Source organism: Rhinolophus ferrumequinum, chromosome 11, assembly GCF_004115265.2.
Source record: "Rhinolophus ferrumequinum isolate MPI-CBG mRhiFer1 chromosome 11, mRhiFer1_v1.p, whole genome shotgun sequence".
Classification (NCBI taxonomy): Eukaryota; Metazoa; Chordata; class Mammalia; order Chiroptera; family Rhinolophidae; genus Rhinolophus; species Rhinolophus ferrumequinum.
Genome location: NC_046294.1, coordinates 387582 through 412620, shown reverse-complemented (window position 1 = coordinate 412620; position 25039 = coordinate 387582). Strand labels below are relative to the sequence as shown.

Sequence of the window (25039 nt, the reverse complement as noted above, 5' to 3'; positions counted from 1 at the left end):
CCGCGGCCGAGGCCCGATTAGCCGGTCCGGCAGCGCTCGGCCACTTTCGGACAAGAGGGGAGGGAGTCGCGGCTCCGGAGGACGGGGGCTCGGGAGGGTTCGGCTCCGTTCGGCTACGCTCGGGCGGACTCGGTTCCCGCTCGCGGTGGGCCGGGCGGAGCCTTTGGCGTGAGACTCTCCTGGCCGGGCCGCGCTGCGTCGGAGGCCGGCGAGCGTCGGTCCCACGGTGGGCGACCCTGTGGGCCGGGGACGACGGCCGGCGCGGCCTCCTAGGAGCTGAGGAGGGCTCGCTCAGAGCCGCTCGGAAACCCTCGTGCGGCCTCGGACCAATTCGGGCCGCTTCGGCTCCGCACTTCGGGCCGTTTCGGCCCTCCTCGGTTCCGGACTCCTGGCCGTCGGCTCTGCTCGACTGGGCCGCTTCGTGCCGGTTCGGCCTCTGCTCGGGCGGCCTCGGCTGCGCTCGGCCGTCGGCCTCAAGTCGGCTGGGCGCGCGGCTTCGGGTGGTCTCGGCTAGGCTCGGCTAGGCTCGGGCGGCCTTCCTCGAGCGGCGCGCTTCGGGCTCCATCCCGACCTTCGGGCGGCCCCGGCCGGCGCCTTCGGACGGGCTCGGTGGAGTCCGGATGGAGGACTCGGACTCGGCCGCCAAGCAGCTGGGCCTGGCCGAGGCGGCAGCCGTGGCGGCCGCGGCCGCTGTAGCGGCGGCGGCCGCGGCCGCGGCGGGAGGCGAGGCGGAGGAACGGGTGCTCAGCAGGGACGAGGACTCGGAGGAGGACGGGGACGCCGAGTCGGAGCGCGAGACGCGGCGGGTGACGGCCGTGGCGGTGATGGCCGCCGAGCCCAGGCACATGGACATGGGCACCGAGGCCCTTCCTGGCCCCGACGAGGCTGCCGCGGCCGCCGCCTTCGCAGGCAAGTGCCGCCCGCCCGCGCGCACCTGCCCCGCACGCACCCCGCACAACCCGCCCACACCTGCCTCACACGTCTGCCACGCACCTGCCCTGCAAGACCAGGCCACACCTGCGCGACGCACCTGTTTCCATACGGGCACGTGCCCACCCACCCTCCCTGAGCACCTGCCTTACACCTACCTGCCTTGGGTGCCCTGTCGTTCCTGCACACCTGCCCTGCTCGCTGAAACCTTTTTCCTTGTGCCAGTCCACCCCTTGTGTTCAGCACTGTGTGCTCTTTCTGGAAGCTTCTCAGCATCTGCTGCTTGCCCTGCCTGTCTGCTCCATCTGTCCTGGGTGGTTGTGACAGGCAGGAGTAGAGGTCACACATGGGTCCTGTCCTAGCGGAACCTGAGGCCTGGGGGTGGGCACCTCTGGACACCCTGAATTCTAAGGGCCAGTTCAGGTGTGACGTGAGGGCTGGGGAGCAAGACTGTGGTCACCCAGCTTGGGAGGGCCGGCAGCTTTCTGAGGCAGTGACGCCAGAGGTCAGCTGCCTGCCTGTCCCCCTTCTCCTTTATGGATCTTCCCAGGGGAAGGCTGGCACGGGCTGCTGGCCCACGTTTCATTCCTTGCCACACAGAACACTACCATTCTCATGTTTCGTGGCCTACGGAGCCCCTGGCAAGTGGTTCAAAGCGCCCCTTAGAGGTAATCCCAGACAGTGGCCCAAAGGAGGTAGAGACTTTCCCGAGGGTGTACCCCTTCCCAACTAGAAGTTCCCCAGGGACCCTCAAGGACTTGGTGCTGAGTGTCCCAACCCTTGGAGAGCGTCTTGAGCTTGGCGGGTTTCAGAATGGAACTGCAGCTTTCCGGTCACGGTGTGTGGTCCCTGTGTGTGTGTTCGAGAGGGTAAATCGGCCGTGTGTTCATTCGGTGTCCATTCAGCCCATAGGTGGGGCTGGCGGGGGCCAGCACCCGTGGTCTGCGTCTGGTCTGTTGGGGGTCCTCAGAAAACGGAAGGAAGAAGCCTTGTGACTCTTAGGTGCGGTTTTCATCACTAAGCCGGTTTCACGTTGGGATTTTGAACTGGGAAGTTTTTCTTCAGGTGTTTGTCCTTTTTGCACATTTTTTTCTGAATGTGGACATGTGATGTCACCCATCACGACATCAGGGAGCTATATTGACATTTTCCTGCAGAATTTTATGTAGTTGTGTTTTGCATGTGTTAAATCGGTAACACTTGTTGTCACGAATTACTGAGGGTCAGTAGTTTCCAGGTGTCAGTAACTCAGTAGGACACGTTATCTGCTGAGGCCTCCTCCTTGGGCAGAGGGCAGCTTGCCTGGTCTTTAGACTGAGGTGTGTCCAGACAGGGGTCCCTTCTGCACGTGGGCTCGCCGGGACCACAGCATGTGGTCTGGTAGTGGCGACAGATGCAGGATGGGTGTGCCCAGTGTAGTTGGTGAGTGCGGGTTAATGGAATATGCAGCAGTCTTTTCCACCAGTGTTGTTAGAGCGCCTCCCATGTGCCAGAGACTGCCTTGGCATTCTAGAATGCTGTGTGACCTGAGGGGGCCACTGCCTGCCCACGGAGGAGCATGGGTGAAAGGCTCTGTAGAGGTGCTGTCATGGCCCAACGGTGTGGGCACCGTGAGCGGGCAATGAGCTGGTGAGGGAGGGTTTAGGGGTGACAGGTGGGAGGGAGGACGTAGGGCAAGTGGGGTGCAGCACACCTGTGGACATGGCAGGGGGCCAGGGACACAGGCAGGTCACCTGATGGTGTCCGGAGGAGGTGAAGGGGGGGCAGGGCCCCAGGGAGGGGAGGACCTGCGGGATCCCCTCCGGGAGGGGTATCCTCCCTGAAGGGGGGCGAAAGTGGGAGGGAGCTCCTGTAGGTGGCGCTGCTGTGCGATCCGTGAGCCCTTGCCGCCTGCGGTTTCCTCCTAAAAGCCGCCAGAAGCCAGGGAGTTGGGCAGCGCCTGGGGCGGCCCAGCGGGCGCGGGGCATGCTGTCTGCGCGGCTTTTCACTGCCGGGAAGGCTGTCCTGGGAGGCGGATGCCGCCTCTCTCCTGGAAGAAGCTGATCGTGAGACTGGTCTGGAAGTACTGGCTCAGCTTTTGCATGAAAGTGTGGGAAATGCAGACACCTTCGTGGGGAGCCCCGAGGTGGGCCGCGTGGGAGGCCTCTGGCTCTGACTGCACGCTGAGTCGGGCTCCTGTGTTGCAGAGGTGACCACTGTGACGGTGGCCAATGTGGGCGCCTCGGCGGACAACGTCTTCACCACATCGGTGGCAAATGCTGCCTCGCTTTCAGGACACGTTCTGGTAAGCCACCTACAAGCACCCCAGGGCCTGCTTTAGCTGCGACCCCAGAAGGGTGGCCCATCTTCCCAGAGCTGGGTGCCCAGCGCCAGGGAGGGCACAGCTGCCACGCTGCTTTCAGGGCCATGCCGCTGGCTGGGGGAGTGAGAGCTGAAGTGGACCCAACCCGTGAAGTGTGGGCGGGCAGAGGTCCCCTTCCCAGATGTGTGGTCAGGGACAGTGCTCCTGCCTCCTTGCCCGATGGCCACACAGTGGCCCAGGGGTGGGGGCTGCCAGCGTCTGCCCATGTCCAGCCTCTCCTGGTCATGCAGTTCCAGACACTTTACGGGTCCATGCTTTTGGGCCCTGCACTCTGCACTCGTCACCTGTACAGTCCCCTGCCTGCCACACGCCTCCTCACACACTGTGCACAGCCGGTCACATTCCCAGCAGCGTTTGTGCCAAGAGCCAGAGCCTTCTGTGACTGTTGCATCACCTGGTTTATCTTTTGTATTTGAGGCTTCCGTGATTTGGAGGAACAGCCTGTTTGCAAGTGGCAGATGCCAGGGGATGGGCCGTCTCCAGCAAGGGGTCTTTTCCTGGAGCCTTTGCCAGAATTTTCCTCACGGTTTCTTTTCAGCCTTGAGGGCACACCTGGGAGGTGCCCGCTGGCAAAGTTATTATCCTCAGGATGGCAGCAAACAGAAAACTCTCCCTGTAATCACAATGGGGGTGGGGAGTGGACACAGACTCAGCGCAGGTTTAAGAAACGCGGTTTATTTCTTCTGTCAGGATGCACTCAGGCCGCTGCGACGCTTTGGCGCTTCCAGCCGGTCACTGCTTTGCGGCAGCAGGTTCCCTCTGTCTGTCTCCGCGGAGGGGAGTCCCAGAAACTACTGGGGTCGTGTTGGAAACTGACAACAGGGGAAGAGTCTTAAGTGTCTGTGTGCTCGCCTGCCTCGTAAGGAAAACGCTTTGGTTCTCAAACGAGCAGAAAACAATCCTTTTCCAGTTGCGAGCCGTATGTCCTCAGTGGTTGGGCTCGTGCAGTGTAGACACACTGACTGAGGCACTGCTCCAGTGTGTGCGCATGTGTGCAAGTGCTGTCAGGGCCCCTCGGCTCCGTGATAGATTCCCACCCGCACCTGCAGGTGCGAGGAGGTCTCAGTCTGGCCCGGCTGGTTTTATCCTCAACCCGAGAGCGTTTGACCATCCCAGAATGCTGGCTTTGGGCAGGTGGCTTGGAGGCCTCTGGCCCACCCAGAGTGTCTGAGCAAGACCCTGATGGCTGTCTGAGGCGGGTGCCTGGTGGGCAGCGGGCTGGGCCTCAGCTCCAGCGGGGTCGGGAATGGGAAGGGCGAGGGGCGCTGGCCCAGAGGAAGTGGGCGGGTCGTGGTGGCGTCCAGCTGCGGAGAGGTGTGCATGCCGTGTGGTTTGGGAGGCCCTGGTGTCTGGTGGCTGTGGGCGAAGGGCCTTGGAAGGGACCTGGCGTGACAAGGGGGTCGTGCTCCAGGCCGGGCAGTGACTGTAGGCTTGGCCTTGGAAACCCTCCCTTGAGACCCACGGTCTTGCAGGAGCCGCGTGCATAGACGTTGGGTGCCTCCTGTTTCCAGCAGGTTTTTTGTGGAACACGTTTGTTCTGTAACTTTGACGACCAATGTGGAGCATTGGCTCAGGCCAGCGAGACCTAGCATTGTCCCTTCCTGTCCTTGGCTGTGTGTTTAAGTGTTTTAGTGACATCTTTGCAAGAGACCCACGAGGCATGGCAGGCGTCCTCTTGTTGGTTATAGTTAGCAAGAACCTCGCTGTGGGACCATGTCCCACTGTGAGGTGACGTGCCCCGTGGCTGTCACTGAGACAGCTCATGGCCTGTTCCCGCCTACAGTCCGGTAGGACCGCCCTGCAGATCGGGGACAGCCTGAACACGGAGAAGGCCACGCTAATCGTGGTGCACACGGACGGCAGCATCGTGGAGACCACCGGGCTGAAGGCGCCCGCTGCTCCCCTCACCCCAGGTACCGCCCTCCCGACAGCGCACCCCTCAGCTGTGCGGGCTGCTCTGTGCAGTGGCTCAGTTACTCTTGTGGGAATTTGGGGATGTCCGGTGTGACTGAGTGTCCATGGGAAAGTGGGCTTTTCCAGGCTGAACGAGTTGCCCCGAGGGGAAGGGCAGCGCCTCCCGTTGGATGGTCCCGAGCAGCTGGAGAAGCTGCTGCCAGAGCCAGGCTGAGTTCTCTGGACTTTTCTGGTTCGTCCGGGTGCGTTTGGAGTCTCTCACTGTCACCATGCTTTCTCCGCCAAGGTCCTCAGTCTCCTCCAACTCCTCTAGCTCCCGGCCAGGAGAAGGGCGGCAGCAAGTACAACTGGGACGCGTCCGTGTACGACAGCGAGCTGCCTGTGCGCTGTCGCAATATCAGCGGCACCCTATACAAGAGCCGGCTGGGCTCTGGTGAGCGGCCGGCGGCCACTGCTGCCTCTGCAGCTCGACAGCCGGGCGGGGGACGTGCGTGCGGGAGGGAGAGGTGGGGCAAGACCCACGGCCTAGTTCCTGTGTCAGCGTGGTGACCTTAGACAGCTGTCACCAGCTCAGGGGGATGTGGTTGAGTCTGCGGTGACCATGGACGGTGGCTGAGAGCAGGGAGGTGGGCAGTTGGCTTCGTAACCTGTGGGCGCCAGTGGTGAGGGCGGTGAGGTCACGCAGGCCTGGATGGAGCGTCCGAGGAGGGGCGGGGAAGGACGTTGCCGGGGGCAGCAGCCAGAGCTGGCAGCAGGGTGCGCTAATATCCGTCCCTGCTGTTCCAGGTGGCCGTGGGCGCTGCATCAAGCAGGGGGAGAATTGGTACAGTCCCACGGAGTTTGAGGCCATGGCGGGGAGAGCCAGCAGCAAAGACTGGAAAAGGAGCATCCGCTACGCGGGGCGGCCGCTGCAGTGCCTCATCCAGGTGCCCACTCCCTTCCTGTCACGGCAGGAGGTGCCCAGCCCCAGGCCCCAGGCTCGGTCACACTGGGCGTCAGTCCCGCTCCCGAGCGGCCAGTCACTTACCCTCTGTCTGCTTCCTGATGTTTCCAACGGGGTGACCGTGATCTGCACCCTGATTGCTGTCGGGAGTGGGTGGCCAGGCAGTGGGGCCCGTGTGACTGCAGGTGACTTCCAGACAGCTGACTTCCCTGCCTGTCAGCTTACCCTCCAGGGCACAGGTTTCTCAGTGCTGTTGCAGCTTAGCTCCTGGGGAGTCGGTAAAGATGATGCCTGGAAGGAAGGAGGTGGGAGCGAGCGTGGAGAGAAGGTTCTGGAAATCGTGGTTCTGTCTTTAGGAATGGTGGCTCAGCAGTAAAACTGACTGCGCTCTCGCAGCACTGACAGCTCGCACGCGGGCCCCTCTGACGTGTCCCCATTTCACTTGCAGGATGGGATCTTGAACCCTCACGCGGCTTCCTGCACCTGTGCTGCCTGCTGCGATGACATGACGTTGGTGAGTGCCCGACATGACCTTGGTGCGTGCTGGAGGGTGCAGCAGCCCTCCCCCCACCACCTTGGACAGAGGCACGTCCTTACCTCTAGGCTCATTGGCCCCACGTCCCTGGCACCCCTTCGGATCACCCAGGCTTGTTAATAGTCTCTCGCTCAGCTTCTGCATTTCAAACAGTCTGGTAGCTGGTACTGCGATGGGGGCACACGGGCGGTCGGCCCCTGAGCCGTGTTCAGGACACTGCAGTTCCTTATGTCATGGGAAGCTCCTGTAATGTCACCATCTGAACCCAAAACCAAACCCTTCCTGTGGCTCCAGCACGTTTACGTGCGATTTCACACTCTGTGTTCTGACATCACTTCCTGAACATGCTGCCTGTGCTCACTGGTCAGACGGCTCTAAGTCCTGAGCAGTGTCTCCTTGTCCCAGAGTCTTAACTGTTGCAGAAAGAATGATTATTCCCATGGGTTTTTATACAGATTCACGAGTGGGACAGTCACATGGAATGTATGAACATGCCAGCTTTCTTTCAGCCTCCTCGGTGTTGACTGTTATATTGAAATGTTAACGTGAAAAGCTGCTTTACGACATCTCCTTATTTTTATTTTGATTGCTCATCCGGTTCGTTATAAGAAGCTATGAAACAAAAATTTAATTGGAGAGACACGCCAGGTTCTTGAGTGGAAGGCTGAGTATTCTAAAACTGTCTAGTACATGGACGACTAAATGTGATTCTAGTGGAGTAACCGGGGGGTACTTTTGTGAAAGTATAATAATTAAGTTCGTTTGCAAAAACTAATCGGCGAGCTTGGCAGAGGATCTCGCTGGAGTGAAGGGGGCAGTAAGAGGAGCTCAAGGGGCCCTGGCCACAGTCCGTAGGTGTTAGTCTCATAGAACACCGGAGGACCTGTGCACAGAACGCTGCTGACGGGAGTCGGGGCCCAGGTACTCGGAGCGAGGAGCTGTGTCCGCAGGCTGGTGACTCAGTACGGTAACGACGCTGCTTCTCTCCAGACTGACCTACAGCTTGAAAGCCCCAGCAGGATTCTTCGTGGAGACAAACAAGCTGACTCTGGACTTTATATGGAAAGGCAAAGGAATGGGGTAGCCAAACCAGTTTTTTGAAGGAAGACTAAAACTGGAGGAATCACGGCACGTGACCTTACACTTGCTGTTTCGTTACCGCAGTCACACCACGTGCGGCTGGCGGGGGGAGAGGACCTCGGATCAGGGCAGCCGGAGGCCACAGGGGACTCACCGTGGGCTTTTCAGCAGATGGTGGGGGGACAGTTCATTGGCACAGAATGAACCTCAGCAAGACCTCACACTTCCACAGGCTAATTCAGAATGGATCACATCTCCATATGTGAAAAACGCAACTGAACTTTTTACAAGAAAATCTGGGAAAACCTTTGAGGCCTAGGGTCTCCTAGATGTGACTCCAAACGCAAGATCCGTAAGACAAAAACTTGGTAAATTGGACTTTGTCACATGGAAGGACCTCGGCTTCCACCTCAGGAGTGGGGCTGCAAAGAGCTCCATGGGCCCGCTCCCCAAGAATGACTCAACTGGTGAGTTACAAACACCTGCTGGGTCTCTGGGAGGCCCGCGGGCACTTGACAAAGTGAGACAGGCCAGGCCAGGACCTGCCCCTCCCCGCCCTGCCCCAGGGAAGGGAGCTCTACTCCAGACGGATGTGGGCGGAGCACGGGACCTTGTCCCCCAGTTCCCAGGCAGGGTCCCAGGCATCATGTGGGGGGCTACCCTCCTTACTCCGCCTCTTCTCAGAGGCCAGCTCTGCCCCCACCGTCCTCACCCCAGCGTGGAGGACCCTGTATGCGGTCACTCTGCTAGATGGGTCCGCTGTCCCCGCCCCCAGCTTCACAGCTCTCAGAGCAGTGGAGGTTTTGGAGGTGCTGAGAGGGGCCCCCATGCTGTGACTGCTCAAAGTCACTATGTAGATCAGCAGGAAGCCTGGAGAGAGGAGTTGCTGTAATACTTTACCTAAAATGTCCGGTTTTCAACAAGAATATAAACATGCAAAGAAACAGGGAAGTGTGAACTATACCAACCACACAGTGGAAAACAGGCCAGGGGAGGTGCCGCCTGGGAGGGCCCGGTGGGCACAGCAGAGGCGGCTTCCACGGACCCTCTTCGCATCCAGAGAGCGGCAGAAAGCCATGGCTGGAGGACTGGCGGGGACGTCCGGTCGGCTCGGGCTGACCCGCGCTGGAACAGCAGGGTCACTTTCTCACAGCCCTGGAGGCCACTGTCCCGCCACATGGCCTCAGCCTTCGTCACCTCCTGCTCCAGACACACCACCAGGGTCAGGCCTGGGGACGCAGTCTAGTGCATAGCGGAAGGCGTGACGAGTGTTGTTTCATCAGACGGGAATTTCAACAGAGACGCGGACGTTATGCAGGAGCCACTTGAAAATTCTGGAAGTAGAGGCGGGACGCCTGGCGGAGCTCATGGAGACACTGCTCGACTGCCAGGAGCCTGCGACAGGCTGTGGTGTCACGCACCAAGCTGGGGACATGCCTTGGCGCGGTCGTCCTTGAGGGTTTGGGGACACTGTCCCCTGCAGCCATCAGGCCTGGGGCCTTGTCCACGGGGCTTGTCCGTTATGTTCATCGCTTCCTCTGTTGTCACTGGTCTACGGGGGCTTCTTGCTTAGTTACTGTAGTGCCTCTTCCTTTCCTGCGTGTCTGGGGACCGAGCCTCTGCTGGACTGTCAGCAGGTGTAGGGTGGAGGTGTCCCCTCCCTTTCCATCTGATTCTTCTCCTGGGAATTCCTAAACATTTGATATGTTGACAATACTCTTTCTTGTTTTCAAGCACTGTTATTCACATATTCTTTTTGAAATTACCTCGTGTCATTTTGAGGAATTGGTGGCCTAACGGGAAGTGTGAGGTCTGAGTGCAGCTGGCTGAGCGGGGGGGCAGCCCTGCTGTTCTCTGGCTCCCCAGGAGATGGGTCACCAAACCAGTGGGAGGCACAGACAAGCTGGGGTGCGCCAGCCTGCCCACCGCCTCTCTGCCTTTCCCCCCAGAGCGGCCCCGTCCGGCTCTTTGTCCCGTACAAGCGGCGCAAGAAGGAGAATGAGCTCCCTGCAGCTCCGGTGAAGAAGGAGGCGGCTAAGAACATCACGCTGCTGCCAGCCACCGCTGCCACCACCTGTGAGTTCCCACAACACAGAGCTTCCCTTCCTTTTGTCCTGCACTTGTGTCACCATGTAGAGCATGAGCTGTGGGTCCTCTGGGCCAGCAGGGTCTCAGGTCGTCCCGCGTTCCCTTCCTGTCCTGCCTGCACCTCGGTGGGACAGCGCTCTTGGGGAGAGGCTTCCTGATGTCCTGGGTGCCTTACTTGCCCGCCCGAGTATTCCTGACATGGCCCAGGGCGGCTGGGGGCCATGGTGCCATTCCAGGCCTCCTGGGGGCGTCAGCGTCACACCTTCCTGGTTTTCGGTTTTGGCAGCTTTGACGCACTCCTGCTGTGTGTCCAGGAACTGGGCCAAGGAGAAGGGAGGGAAGAGCTGGCTTCTTTTTGAAACCACAAAACGGGTGGAAAAGCTTCAGAGATATGACAGGCAGTGACAAGAGAAACGGTTGGCAGGTAGCCCGCTTGATGGGGGCTTTGCAGAGACTGGAACCCCGACGCTTGATTCATGGGGAACGTCTCTGAAGCCACCTGCAGCCAGCGCTCTGGCCGTCCTGTGGGCTGCACGCAGGGCCACCTGGACACGGCTCAGCCGACGCACGATGACCTCAGTGCGGTCGGCCCAGAGGACGTGGGGCAGCGGTGCTATGCTGGCACCACTGTTTTTATCTCCAGCTTTGATGAAAGTCTTGTTCTTCATTCGAATGACAAAGTAGTTTTGAATTGTTTTTAATCTTGTTTCTGTTTTCCAATTCGGCAATACATTCACGTGTTCAAAATTCAGTGTAAACTGTGTGTGGTGGAAAGTCAGCCATCTCTGCTGAGCCCCTGGTTGTGTCCCCACGGGCGCCCAGAGTCACTGGTTTCTTCCGTGTCCTTGCAGAGGTGACGAGCGTGTGCGGGAGGCCCGTGCTGCATCCACGCCTGGGCCCCGGGCCCCTGACTCTTCCTGGGATCTGTGCCATGGGGCCGGCCGCCTGGGCCCTGCCGGGCCCACCGTGTGGTAAAAAGCACTTCTGCTTTTCCAGTTACTGTGACCCCCTCAGGACAGATCACTACCTCTGGCGCACTGACCTTTGACCGGGCGTCCACTGTGGAGGCCACCGCCGTTATCTCGGAGAGTCCGGCACAGGGTGACGTCTTTGCGGGAGCCACAGGCAAGTAGTCTGGGCAGCGCCTGACACACACACCCCCCCGCCTCACCCCTGCTGACTGACGGGGGTAGGTGGCCTGGCATGTGGGGGGCCTCGAGCAGGGGTCTCACTCGTAGGGAGCCAGGCGGGCACCAGGCAGGTGGGAGGCGTGGGGTGGGGCAGGCAGGGCCCCTCCACATGCCAGGCCACACAGGGGAGGGGTGATCAGCTGTGACACAGCCCACCTCCCCTGTGACACAGCCCACGTCACGTGAGAAGCTAGGAAACACTGTTTGGTGACTTCACTCTAGACCAGGGGTGTCCAAACTTTTTTCAACATTTTTCACCAAGGGCCCTATGCGGTAAGATACACAAACAGCCGGGCCACTCACTCGAGGTGAAGTACGTATTGCCTCACCTGGTTTATTTAAGTAAACTAAATATATTTTTGGAATTTGCTGCGGGCCAATTAACAATGGATTGCGGGCCTCAGTTGGCCCGCGGGCCGCAGTTTGGGCACCCCTGCTCTAGACCATGTGTGTCCAGGGCATGTAGTTGTGAATATTCTAGCAGTCACATTAGGAAAGCAGAAAGGCTGTGGGAATTCATGTTTGTGCCATATTTTATTCTACCCCGTATGCCCCAAGAACTGTCGCTGCCACTGTTCAGACCCACCCGTCCGCACGTGGCGGGAGCTGCCCTGAGGGTGCAACTGTGGACAGTTTGAGGTTTAAGGTGTGTGCAGCCAACAGTGGGGTCACGAGGCCTTCCTGCCCTCTCCCCACGACAGTGCAGGAAGCCAGCGTGCAGCCCCCGTGCAGGGTGGGTCCCGCGGAGCCCCACTTCCCTGGGTACCAGGACAGCTGCCAGGTCGCACCGTTTCCAGAAGCTGCGCTGCCAACAGCTCATCCCAAAATCGGTGAGTTTGGAAGTGTTGGGCGCACATGCCAGCGTCTGTCCTCGGACTGTCTGAGTGAGGAGGGAGCCCTAGATCAGGGCGGGGCCACCGCCCGTCGCATGAGGACACGGCCACGCCGGTCATTTGCATGTCGTGTACAGCGACCCCTGCCACGCGACAGGCTGCTTGCCCACGGAGCCCATCACACGAAGCCTGAAGCCCCACCGGCCCTCAGGAGGAGGGTGGTGGGTCTGTCCTCCCTGTGTGGACACGTGTCCCCGGGCAGGGCCTCGGTCCCCCTGGAGCTGCAGTGAAGGTGGTGACGCAGGGACATCCCACTGCACTCGCGTTGCCCTTTGACTTTTCGTTTTGTGTTTTGGACACATGTCGGTGTCACTGCAGTCTTTAAAGGGAGCGTCGTAGGCCCAGGTGTGGACCTTTGTGTTCCTACATGTCGCTGTCAAGACCACGTGGCAGATTGAACCATGTTCACAGCTTCAGGAGGTCCTGGCCCCTTGTGTCGCTTGCTTGTCTCATTCTCTCCTGCTGCCCATTTAAACTCTCCGTCCTCGAGGCTCCCTCACCTCGGCCCCTTCCCCTCACCACAGCTCCGGCAGCTGCCCCCCCAGGTGAGCGCCGGGGCCAGGCCACGTCTGGGGAGCCCGCTGGGCCTGGGTGACGGGGTACCCTCCCTGTGGACACCAACAGCCACAGCTGCTTGTCCCACGGCCCGCTTGCTCGTTCACTGACTCGGTTCAGTGTGGACTGTGGTGTCCTGTTTTATCCTCTGGGCTGTAACCTGTTACTGCCCTGGACTTGGCCCCTCGTCCTTTGAGCGTATCCCTATGTTCTGACACAATGAAGCGTTGGAGGCTCGTGTCAGGTTTCTGGGGAGTCCTGACCCTTTTAGTGGGGACAGTGTTGCAGAGCCGAGGGTGGGCGCTGGTCGTGGCGGGAGCGCTGCCCACGTGCATCTTGTGCAGGCCACGTAGTGGCTTCACGTTGGCAGTTTGCAACAGGCCACGGTGGGGTGTGTGGGGACAGAGTCCCAGAGAGCAGTTTCCAGGCTCTCGGCCTCACGTGGAAAGGTGCTGGCTCGGGTAGTAGATGGTCATCAGCTGTGACTAGTTGGCCGTCAGCTGTAACCAGTTAGCCATTAGCCACTGATATAACTGCCGTAGAGTTAGGGGGTTGGTTGGTTGGCAGAAAAGCAGATGGTGGATTGCGGGTCGTGTGGATCCTACTTCGTATGTCTCACCCGGCCGCCATCGAGACTGGGGTGCAGGAAGACCCCTTGTTGGGGCGGATGTTTGCTTTTGTATCTCCAACCCAGCCGCCAGCGAGAGTATAGTGGTGTGACTCCCCTATCTATGGCTCCGGGGGTGTTCCTTTTTGGCCTCACCATGTCCTGCGTTCTTATGGGGGGAGCGGGACCAGAGACCCCGCATGACAGGCCTGCACACCAGAAGTGACCAGTGCTGGAAGCAGGGCTCCTTCTTGGCTGCCTGTGGAACGTCCAGCAGCACACAGCCTGGGCGTGTCTGCCCCCAGCTTGTGTCCTGAGCCTCCAGGACCATCCGAAGCCACAGGAGCCATTGAGCTTCCTCCCTTTTCGTCTTTGTGACTTTCTTCTCGGAAAGGACAAGAGGGCTCAGTCCTGTCATTGGTGATCAGGTGACCTCACACGCCCAGGAGCCTTTCTGCATGGCTGGCAGACACATGACCCAAGGCTCCCACTCTCATTTCTGTAATTAATTAACTTTGTAATGGGTGGGGGAGGACACTGGTGAACACTACATAAGTTTCAGGTGTATGTGTCTCTGTGCGGCTACAGGTCAGCACCGCAAGTCTAGTTTCCATCCCTCACCGCATGTGATCCCCTGTGCCCGCCCTGCACCCCTGGTTCATGCGTCTGGTTTACTGTTTATGTGATTTAATCTGGAGCCACCTCCCTCTCCCGTCATTGTCCTCTCAGTGGTCCTGTGAAGGCTCGTGGCTGCCCTGCACAGGCCCCTTTTGCTGGTCTGTGTGTGTCGTCTGTGGACAGCCAGCTTCCAGCCTCTGCTGTGGGCTCTGAAGTCCCAGAATGTCCCCGCATCGGGAATGTTTCAGGAGAAGACCATGTGACATTAATGCCTACCCTCCAGGATGTGAAGAGAAGTCAGTGGGGGCGTTTTGATGCCAGGAACTGCATTAACGTCTGCTTTTGTTTGCCTTTGGCACGTTCCAGTGTTGACATCCTTGCCGGCCCTGGCGGTCCCGACCTCCAACCCCAGCAAACCCATTTCTCCCGTGATGGTCAACGGGCTGGAGATGTCGGAACAGCGGCACTGGCTGTACCTGGAGGAGATGGTCAACTCCTTGCTGAACACGGCGCAGCAGCTGAAGACATTGTTTGAGCAGGCCAAGCAGGCCAGCTCCTACCGGGAAGCCGCCGCGGCCCACGCCAGAGCCCAGGCGGACGCGGAGCGGAAGGAGGTAAGGGCGAGGCCGAGAGCCGCTGCTGCTGAGCTCTTCCCATAGCTAAGTGACAGCTGTTCCTGGGAAGGTGTCCCGGTTTTTATAAGTAAGATCGGTTTATTGCAAAGAGGAACCCGGTTTAGCAGCCAGCCGTCATTTTGAGATCACCTGTGACGGACGTTGTTACAAGTCCAGGCCAGCGTCACACAGCGCAAGCATCCTTATTTTATTAAGTTTTGAGAAACAGCCTGTGTCTGTGGGCAGCCGCATGACAGATGCACGGCTCCCGTCACCGGGTCCCCATCCTCGTCCTGAGCTTTCTCCACCTGCTGTCAGCCCCACGGCGACAGTCTCCTGGCCCCTGAAGCCCCATCGTGTTGTCTCACTGTGTTCTTGAGAAGTAATCCTGTGTGTGGCGTCACTGTTGACAAAGCCTCACATCCAAGGGTGTTACTGCAGTGGAAAAGCCACTCACTCGGTCCTTTGGCTACTGTTTCTACATGGCTGCTGCTTCAGGCCGAGACCCTAGGGCACAGGTGGCCAACACCAAACAGGTCACCAGAGTTCCAGTAGGGTGGACAGCAGGCCGTGGCCATGGGCTGCTTCTCGGCTCACACCCAGCATGGGCAATGCTGTGAATTATTGGGGGGGGGGGGCAGCCTCCTGCAGGACGGCTTCCTGGATGGGAGGGAGGTCAGGGAGGATGAAATGCTGGTGCGTTTTCAACGTGAGCGTCTCCCAGTCAGTGTGGGTTTGGGTTTGTAAACAGAAGTGAAATTGATTATTTTTTCCCACATCTACGTAGGAGAATTTTTTTTTCACTTATTCTCACTTTTTATTTATTTATTTATTTTTAATAGCTTCTCTTTAATTCAGGTCTTTTTTTTTTTTTTCAAGGTTTTATTTGGGGAAGGGGAACAGGACTTTATTGGGGAACAGTGTGTACTTCCAGGACTTTTTCCAAGTCAAGTTGTTGTCCTTTCAGTCTTAATTGTGGAGAGCGCAGCTCAACTCCAGGTCCAGTTGCCGTTGTTAGTTGCGGGGGGCGCAGCCCACCATCCCTTGCGGGAATCGAGGAGTCGAACCGGCATCCTCGTGGTTGAGAGTCCACTAGCCCATGTGGGAATTGAACCGGCAGCCTTTGGCATTAGGAGAATGGAGCTCCAACCGCCTGAGCCACGGGGCCGGCCCATATTCTTAGTTTTTATAGATCAGAGGAAAGGAGAGCTTTTGGGGCCTTCATTTTTTAAATATGTGAACAATTGTTTTCTTTTACAAAATTTTTTATATTTCACTTACAGTTGACCTGCAATGTCATGTTAGTGACAGACATTTATGTAACTTACGAGGTGGCCCCAACAAGTCTAGTGCCCACCTGACACCATAGTGATTAATTGGTTTTCAAGTAAGAAAACTGTTGCTTCTGCTCCTGAAGAAAGACATAATTTAAAAATACTTAAAAATGTATATCCAAACTAATACCTACTTAGTGCTGAATTTTATAGAAAGGAGAAAAGCATGAGGACAAAAAGAAAATTATATTTACCTGAATTATGTGGGTTCAGCTCTGCATCTTCATAGAGGCCCCCGGCCTCTTTCTCCTTGTGATGTCACGGGTTTCAGTGTGAGAGCCCAGGACGGGTGCCTGTCACCGTCACTGGAAGGACGCAGCCACTGTATGACCACTGGTAGCAGCACAGCGGCCTTATGTGTGACGTGAAAACGGAGAAACGAAACCAAACCGGCAAGTGGCTCCCACACCTGAAGTGGGCCGATGGCAGCTGACTCATCAATGGAGAAATGAAACCAGCCACACACACAGAAAAGAAACTGTGAATTTGATGCTTTTTTATAGCAAAATTGCCTTCCAGCCCGTTACTTACATGGTGCAAACTTCTGTGGCCGAGACGTTTACGGGGAAGATATTGGACGGGGTCCCGACACCAAGTGGTCCGGCAGGTGCTGGGATCTGCGTTGGCCCCTCCGCGAGGCCTGTGTCTGCTCACAGGGCTGGGTCTTCCCCGAGGTCCGGGGACAGTCTGCCACTGCTGAGAGGCACTTGCCCAGCACCAGCCTAAGGCTTAGTGTGGTTTACTTTGCTCTGCTTATGTCCCCGCTGGCCACGTGGGACGACCCTCTTTTCTTTCAGTTCTCTGAACGCTTTTGTAGTGGCTCCTTAAGTCTTAGCGGATCCCAGCACCTGGCTCACCTCGACCTGCTTTCCCCTTGAGCAGAGAGATGCAAGTTTCCTTTCTTCACCTGTCTAGTAATTTCTGGTGGTTTGCTGGACATTTGGGTTTATTTGTGGTGGGACTGTTGGATTCTGTCACCATCCCCTGGAAAGGGTCGGGTTGCTTCTGGGGAGCCCTTGGGTTCCTAGCTGGTCCTCTTGAATTTGTGGGGGCTTCTAACACTCTGTTAGGTGGGTCTGTGTCACGTTCCTCCGTCTGGCACTCTCTTTGTCCTGCATGTGGGCAGTGTGGCTTTCCTGGGCTTGGGGCTGAGGTGCTTGCTGTCCCTCAGCCTCCTGCTAGGGCTGCAGCCCCATGCTGTGCAGGTGGGGGGCCTCATGGAAAAGCCACCCGCGCCTCATGTCCTGCAGTCCCTTCTTTTCAGGGCCAGATCCTCTCCGGTTCTGGCCTGCTTTCAGTTGCTTTCAAGCCATCACGTTTGTGTCACATGCAGTCGTGGCTGGGAAGGTCCACCCAGCACAGGCTGCTCTCGTGTGCTCAGCCGCTAGCCCCCCGTTCTCCTCTCCGCTCCTGAGTGACACGTGGCAAGTGTGCTGCTGGGTAATGATGTTTTATGATTTCATTTCTAAGTATTTGGTGTTCATAAATATTGTTCCGGTCCTGATTTGTGATTACTTAATTGCCTGTGGGTTTTGTAATTATAAACAGTGTCTTGATTGTTACTGCACATTTGTATTTCCACGTTTCTGATCGTAGCCCTAATGTACAAAAGGAAAGTGCACGAACATCTCTTCTTCATTGAGATGTAATTTACACACCATAAGTCACACTTGAGCATCCATCACCACTGTCTGATTCAGGAACATTGCATCCTCATCCCCCAAAAAGGACCCCGGACCATGAGCCCCCCTCCCAGCCTCCCCGGCCCTGGCCGCCGCCCGCTGCTCTGTCTGCGGGCAGGTCTGTTCAGGCGTTTCACGTACACGTGCTCTCACACCGGTGGCTCTCACACCGGTTTTTGTAATGTTTCTCCCAGAATCAGGTGTCTCCCTGAGATCCACAGTTAGCGAGGCCTGTGCCCCCTTCACGGCCAAGTCACACTCCCGTGTGTGGACGGGCCACAGAGGCTTTTCTGTTCAGCAGTTGGTGGCCATTGGGTTGTTTCTGCTCTCTGGCTGCTCTGGACACGTGTGCACAGCTGTTAGTGTGCACATGTGTTTTCACTTCTCTTGGGGAGAGAAATCATCAGGCTGTTCCCACAGCCTTGTGTGTGGCTTCCAGCTTCTCACAGCCTCACCGGATCCTATGCTCGCCCGGTGCTCTGGTCCCAGCCGTCCTTCTGGCTGACGGGCTGTGTCGCGGTTTGGACTTGCGTTTCCTCAGTGACCTCTGGCACCGGGCTTCTTGTCACCTGCTTGTGGGCCACTGTGGACCCGCTCTGGAGTACTGTCTCTTCAGATCCTTCGCCTGTTTTCAGTCACATTACAAATCAATGTAATATGGAAACGGAGCTTCCTTTACGGATTCCTAGACGTTACTGGGCGTGTATTGTGTGGCAGGTGCTGTGCCAACTACTGAACAGGGTTGATGGCAGATGTTTCTGTTTCTCCCAGAATCAGAAGGGATTTGGGGATCATTTGATTCCCCAGGTGGGGAGGAAACCAGCGATGTAAAGGGCAGCAGTGGGGTCATCCCCTCGTGCCCGCAGCCCAGGCCGTGCAGAGGACAGCTGCCGGCTCTATCAGGCTGCCCTTAGGTCCGGCAGGTTCCTTCTGGTGACAGCAGGTTACACAGCTGTCCCAGGCACGTCTGGGGATGAAAAGGAAGGAGCGTCTGATGTGTCTTCTAATTGTATGTGGAAGCAGAAATCAGAAAACAGACATGTGCATCCTTATTTGGGTGGTCCCTGAGTCATGGGTTCCCAGCACGCCGTGACCCGCGGTTGCAGTCTGTGGGCCTCCCTGGGGACAGAGGGACGGGCAGCGTGGGACGCTTGGGTTGGCAGCACCAGTTGTGCAGGAATCTGAACTTTGTGCTGCTGAGGAAGCAAAAGAGGAAAATACTCTTCACTTCTTCTTTCCACTTCCTTTGCTGACCACTGGGCCTTTCTGTCACAGAGTGAGGTTCACGAGTAATGAGACCCTGCTCCCTCGGTGCCCATTCTCGTGTGGGGGGTGGCAGTAGACGCATGCCGGCAGAACGGCAGGTGTTCTCTTCACCCAGATGGCACGTGACGTTGCGCCCTGCGTTGTCCCCACATAGAACAGCTACAGCTCACGGCCACCTTGAGCCTCACCTCACACTTAGAGGGTCCAGAAACTGAATTCCTGTGAAGGGCTGGCAGGTGGCAGTCGCCAGTGCAAGAGAGGCTGACATCTGCGTCCCTTAGGTCAGCTGAGAACACTGATGTGGCTGACAGGCAAGGGCTGAGAAGCTGGGCTTTGCATTTCATTTGTAACTTTATGTGTTTTGAAGAAAGAAATGCAGCACGAAATCCCTTTATCCTTAAAATCCTGTTTGCTAAGACGGCTAAGCCTGTTAGGAGAGGGTTCAGCCGGGCCACCCCGCCTCCCGCAAAAGCCCAGTCACGTTTCAGCCTCCTGAGCCTTTGATTGGCTGGGACTGACTGCTACAAGCATGTTTGTCCTTTGTCTCGGGCTATAGATGTGACATTCTCAAATAATTTCATCGAAAGCTGAGCACATAACCTGATGAGACGTGTCCATCCTCGTCTCAGAATCATAGATCAAGTGGCCCCGTGCAGCCCAGACACGTGGACACACTCCTCTGGGAACCCTGGCCAACAGCTCTGCATCAGATGGGTCAGCCACGCAGCCTGCCCGTTTCACCTTTGAGCACGGGGTGGCAGGTCTGACCTTCATGGCCTGGGATGACCACAGCCCCTGGATGCCGGGTTCTTGTGAAATGATGGGCTCTCGAGTGACAGTCAACTGCTTGGAGAGTGCCCTCTCCAGGGGTCTTACAGGGGCTGGGGTCTTGGAAGTGCCGAAGGCCCCAGCTTGAGCAGTGTATCAGGGAGACCCAGAACGTCCCTTGAAACACACTGACTGTGGTGACCTGGGGGTGCCGGTGCGAGCACGTGTGTGGTCCAGGCATGAACACGTGTGGTTTAGGCGTGAGCACGTGTGGTCCAGGCACGAGCACACATGTGGCCCAAGAGTACGCATGCATGTGGTCCAGGCATGACCATGTGTGTGGTCCAGGCATACGTGCTGAGTGGTTTTCTGTTGAGGGCCTTGCTGTGACATGGATGACATCAGCCTGCGTGGGAGTGAGTTCCCCATCCCTGAGCCCACCCCATTGGAGGGTGGCAGAACTTCTTATGCCATTAAATGTTGTTGCAGGTACTTCTGTTTGATTACAATGTTGGGAAGAGTTCGGGATCAGAAAGGCAGATCCTGGGAGCGTTGAGTGGGAGAGGCTGCGAGGACCCTTCCCACACTGCCTTCCCAAGAGTGGGGTGGGTGGGGGACAAAGGCGGGACAGGGAGGGCTGCAGGGGTCACAAGCCTGTGGCCGGTGCAGGGGCCGGCTGCCCGCTTCACCTTGTGTCTGTGATTTAAAAACCCAGGTCACACAGCTGAGACTGCCAGGGACATGGTTGCAGCAACAGCCGTGGGCGCTGCGTTCATGTGTGTCGTTAGCACGTCGAGATGAATCAGAACAGAGAGCAGTACCCACGGCAGGGCACTGCATCCAGCGGGGAAGGCCGCAGGGTCTTGGGCCACCTGCCACCACAGTGTTTGTGGGGGGCCGCCTGCCCACATGCCTTGCTCTTCCTGGAGCCAGCTGTGCAGTACTTCGTCTACTTTTCCTCGAAGTGGTTTGTCATTCAAAGTAAAGGGGAAGAGAGCGCATCGGGCCACACACCCACGTGGTGCCACTATGTTGTCTGACGTGCATGCGGACACTGTGGGCGCTTGTGACTGGAAAACAGCAGTCACAGTAAACACAGCGTTGTGCAAAGAAGGAGGCTGAAATCCGGAACGGAACCCTGGGAGTCTGCTGTGTTTGCACACGCGTGTGGGAAAGTGGGGTGCAGTCAGCAGCGCCAGTCTCCATCTCGGAGAGCTGACAGCCAGGCCACCTTGGCAGCCAGGGGCAGGCCTCTCTTCCCTGTGAGGTCCTAAATTGATGGAAAGCAAAGGTCCAATCACGTGACTTAGAGGGAAAGGACGCAGAATGTCCATTTCAGAACCAGGTGGGGCAGGCCAGGGCTGCATGGTGGCCGCTGGGCCCAGCCCGCCTGTGTCCAGGGTCTGCGCCTGCTACCGATGCTGGGGCGTTCTGTCCCCACGCTGGATGTTCTGCGCTGGGTGCAAATGAGGTTCCTGGAATTTGGAGGGAGGCTAACGCAGATGTGGTGCTCCCTCCACCTCCCGGTCAATGACTGCAAACCCTGTTGGATAGAGGAGCTGCCTCTGGAGGTGACAGGAGAGGGCGCGGTGGCAGCGCTGGGGACGGGACACATGTCAGAGCCCTGGGGAACCCTGGGCCCCACCCTGAGGTCCCCCGTGTCTCCCAACACTGACCGGCTCTTGTGTCCTTGCAGCAATCCTGCGTCAACTGTGGCCGGGAGGCCATGAGCGAGTGCACCGGCTGCCACAAAGTCAACTACTGCTCAACCTTCTGCCAACGCAAGGTAGTGCCCCCGCCCGTCTGCCCGCTGTGCCCCCTGCCCACCCACCGTGCCCCCCGTCTGCCCACTGTGCCTGCACCATCCTCAGCTGCCCAGAGCCCTGTCCCCTTGGAATAGGCCCTGCTCACCGTGGCCCTTGACCTCATCCTGGTGGGCACCTCCCCTGGATGCTCCTCCTAGATTGTGAGTCACCTTGGGGTGACTGGACTCCTGTCTCTGTTTCCGTTACTCGGCCTTTGAGTCTCAGGACATGAAAGGGCACGTTTCCAGCGTAGCCGTCACTAGCTCAGCCTGCCCGAGGGGGAGCTGGGCAGGGGGCAGCCCTTCAGTGTCCCCTTCGTGGCCCACTTAGAGTTTCCCACGCTTGAGATGACACCTGGGGTGGATGAACAGTAGGGAGTCTGGTCTTTGGCGTGGCCCATGCTGCCGGTGCCACACCTGGGTCCCCCAGCCAGGGATTGCCAGCTGCTGCCTCTGGAGCACTTTCCATTGTCAACAGAAACCCTGCGGTCGCAGGCTGGGCAGGAGGGGTGGGATGACCGCAGGACCAGTGTGTGGGTGTGGCTGGAGGAATGCGTGCCCGGCCAGGGGCACCCCAAGACCTGCCCAGGCCCCTTGGGTGCTGGGGACAGGAAGTGGAACCGCAGCTTTCCTTGCTGAGTCACCAGCGAGCTGGGACTGAACGGTGGCGTCTGTGCTGCCGGGCTGTGCCGTGCAGGGCTTGCGAGGGAACCATTGGCATCTGAGGGGCTGATCTGTAAACATTCCCTGACCTTGAACCATCGCAGGAAGACCCTGGGTTTGCTCCCCATGGGGTGGTTTTCCAGGGTTCCATCTGTCACAGGTGAGCTGCAGTCTTGGACATCTGCTCAACACGTGGACGGGTCAAGTTCTAGGTTTAATCTTGGCAGAGGACATGCTTCCCTGCTAAGGGTGTTTCCTTTATCCTCCTTTCCTGACACAGATGTGCCCTGGCTTTTCTTACATAAACTGACCTAAAGTGAGTTTCCAGAACCTCAGTGCTCATGCTGGGGCCGCAGTGAACACGGGATGTGGAAGGAGAGGGCTGCAGTGCTGGGTGGCCTCCGTGTGGCCTCCTGGGGGCTCCACACGCTCCTGGAAGCACTTGCAAAGGCCGGTAATCGTGCTCAGTAATCGTGCTCGTCGTTTTGTGCTTGGGCTAGTTTGGGGTGTTGACTCGAAGACTTCATTTTGTTTGCAAATGTACGTGAGGGCGTGTGAAAGAGAGAAACACATCCTCACAGAGCATAATTTACAGCCATAAACTTCGCCCGTGTTGAGGGTACAGCTCAGTGCCTTCGTGAACTTGAAGTTGTGCAGACATCACACACAGCTCAGTTTCAGAACTTCCCGTCATCACAAAACACCCCGCAAGCCCAGCTCCGCCTCTGGTGAGCACGAAGCTACTTCCTGTAGATTTGCCTTTTCTGGGTGTTTTGTGCAACTGGCATCTCGGTGTGGTAGCCTGTCGGTGCCTCGGTCTTCTGGCTGAGTGCTGGTGCGCGGTGTGGACGCCCGCCTCTTGTCTCTGCGCTCCTCCGTGAGGCACGGCCGGGCTGTCCCACTCTTTGACTGTTGTGAACATTACATACGAATTTGTGAGGGTGGCCGTGCGTTTGTCTGTCTTGGCGAGGAGTGGATTTGCTAGATCACATAGTAAGTTGATGTTTATTAAGAAAACTCGAGAGCGGTGGTTCCACTTTGCACCCAGTGGGAGTGGGTGGGGCTCTGGCCTGGCCACGCCCTCCCACGCGTGTGACTGGCTGATTGTAACCACTCCCCTGGGCGTGAGGCGAGCGCACACGCTTAACGAGCGTTTCCCACCACCTTGAGCGTCTTTTTAGCTGCCTGTTAGGCAGTTGTGTATCTTTCTGGGGAAATGTCTTCTCAAATCTTTTGCCCATTTTTAAATTTGATGGTTTTTCTTATTATGAGTATAGAGAGTTCTGTGTGTATTCTGGGTACGATCCTTCATCAGATATGCGATTTGCAAACATATTCTCTCTGCCTGTGACTTGTCTGTCTGTTTCCTTAATTTTGTCATTTGCAAGGCAAACGTTTTTAACTTTGATGAAGTTCAGTTTATCAAAACAATTTTTTAATGGAGATCATGCAGTTGCTTTCATAACTCTGAACTTTTGCATAGCTCGAGGTCAGGGAAACCTGTTCTGTTCTTTTTTTTTTTTTAACCTTGTGGTTGAGAGCCTGAGTTCCAACCACCTGAGCCATCTGGGAGCTCAGCGCCAGGTGCCATATTCAATCTTAGTTGCAGGAGGTGGAGCCCACCATCCCTTGGTGGCAACCTTGTGGTTGAGAGCCCACTGGCCCATGTGGGAATCGAACCGGCAGCCTTCGGAGTTAGAAGCACAGAGCTCCAACCGCCTGAGCCACCGGGTCTGCCCTGTTTTGTTCTTAAACATTTATATTGTTAGCTCTTACGTTCAGGTTTATAATCCATTTCGATGGATTAAGTTAAGTTATACGGATGGTGTGAGATGCCGTGGTCTGGAGCCCAGGCGTGCGTGTGTGCATGCATTAAACATTCTGTGTAGATTTACACAGTCTATTTTCAGGTGATTTTCAAATTAAACTTTTGTTCTTTTTATATAATGGTTTCAAATTTTACCTTTATTATAAAAACGAGACATACTTATCGTAGGATGTGTGGGAAACATGGGCCAGCACAGAGGTTGTCGTCAGGATTCTGCCGTCCAGGCGTCCCCCATGGACATTGCACACACGTGTCTGTTCTTCCAAGTGTGTGTTCATTCATTCATGTCACGTCTCTTTGTGCCAAACCCTGGCCTCGCCGTCAGTCCAGGTTACATCTGTCTTGACTGATGATGTGGCCATCCTTCCCTGGCCGTCAAGCCTCTTGAGAGCCCTGGTCCAGACTGAGGCCACTCGTGTGGTGGGGACACAGGGACAGGACTCACCTGGAGCTCAGCTCCATTTCCCACCTGTGAACAGGCGGATGGCAGCACCTGCCCTACCTGGGGAGCGGGGCAGGTGCTGGGGTCCACTCCAGCCTCCTGTGAACCACAGCCACCAGGCCCTCCTGCCGATGCAGCTGGCTCCAGCTGTGTTTTTTCACATTTGCAATTATAAGTAACACCGTGGGCAGCCCCACCAGATGCAGATGTTTCTCTGCGTGTCCAGTTATTGCTGTTTAGATCCCTGAACAGGGACAGTGGCATCAGCGTGCACGCCTTTCGGGGGTCTCTGTGTTTCAAGGCTCATCCTGGCTGTCTTCCTTTGGAACGGGTCCCACAGATACGAGGCTGGGCAGGCTGGGCTGGGAGCAGGCTGCCGGTGGGTTGGGCACACGCTCAAGCGGCTGCAGCCCCGATGGACCACCGTCCCAGGCACGGCGCCCATGTGCAGGCTTCTCTGAACCGAGGTGACGGCTCCTGGTAACACAGGGTGTGTCCTTCTTGCAGGACTGGAAGGACCACCAGCACATGTGTGGCCAGTCGGCAGCCGTCACTGTACAGGCGGACGAAGTCCACGTCGCCGAAAGCGTGATAGAGAAAGTCAGCGTGTGAGGGCTCGCCGGGCTCCCTCTCTGGTGCCACGGGGCTGTCGCAGGCCCAGGACCCCTCGAGGACAGCGGGGGGATGTTGAGAAGTGAAGATCTTGCTGGCCAAGTTATGAACAGGCCTTTGACCTGTGCCCTTGGAAGTGAACTTGTGCTGCCCAGAGGCCCTGAGGAAGGTCGGGGCAGTGGCCAGTGGGCAGGCCTTTCCACGGTGCTTTTTTATCTATCGGATCATGAGCGTCCATCTTACCCACGGGGTGTGGTGTTCTGTAACATGCGTGTACATACATGTGTCCCAATAAAGTTGATGTCCCTTGC

General features: G+C 57.4%; 2 protein-coding genes across 6 annotated transcripts in view; one reads left to right on the top strand and one right to left on the bottom strand.

Moving 5' to 3' along the window:
* The window catches only part of TMEM80 (transmembrane protein 80), a 6458-nt gene extending 5893 nt beyond the window's left edge, over positions 1 to 565 (bottom strand). The window contains 2 exon segments of the mRNA XM_033120533.1: positions 1 to 520; positions 554 to 565. Coding sequence (XP_032976424.1) covers positions 1 to 520; positions 554 to 565 — 532 coding nt within the window.
* Positions 486 to 25039, top strand: DEAF1 (DEAF1 transcription factor). Of its 5 annotated transcripts, none has more exons than XR_004424320.1 (13): positions 486 to 909; positions 3117 to 3214; positions 5076 to 5205; positions 5493 to 5639; positions 5993 to 6132; positions 6598 to 6663; positions 9714 to 9840; positions 10849 to 10977; positions 11744 to 11872; positions 14082 to 14329; positions 21076 to 21165; positions 22127 to 22300; positions 22442 to 22966. XR_004424320.1 is itself a non-coding variant. In XM_033119529.1 (13 exons), the coding sequence occupies exons 1-13, from the start codon at positions 621 to 623 to the stop codon at positions 24726 to 24728; spliced, it is 1665 nt and encodes a 554-aa protein (XP_032975420.1). In that variant the 5' UTR covers positions 490 to 620; the 3' UTR covers positions 24729 to 25039. The 5 variants fall into 5 exon arrangements, 4 of the variants coding, with proteins under 4 accessions (XP_032975421.1, XP_032975419.1, XP_032975418.1 ...); XM_033119529.1 differs by lacking the exons at positions 22127 to 22300; positions 22442 to 22966 and adding an exon at positions 24624 to 25039 and having other exon boundaries at positions 490 to 671; positions 705 to 909; XM_033119530.1 differs by having other exon boundaries at positions 22127 to 22968.

What these genes read in the sequence shown, in the direction of transcription:
- DEAF1 (XM_033119527.1), top strand. Translation starts at nt 621, where the DNA reads ATGGAGGACTCGGACTCGGCCGCCAAGCAGCTGGGCCTGGCCGAGGCG. An exon ending in AGCCACCGCTGCCACCACCT is followed by an intron (nt 9,841 to 10,848) that starts GTGAGTTCCCAC and finishes CTGCTTTTCCAG; the next exon opens with TTACTGTGACCCCCTCAGGA. An exon ending in CGGACGCGGAGCGGAAGGAG is followed by an intron (nt 14,330 to 21,075) that starts GTAAGGGCGAGG and finishes GTGTCCTTGCAG; the next exon opens with CAATCCTGCGTCAACTGTGG.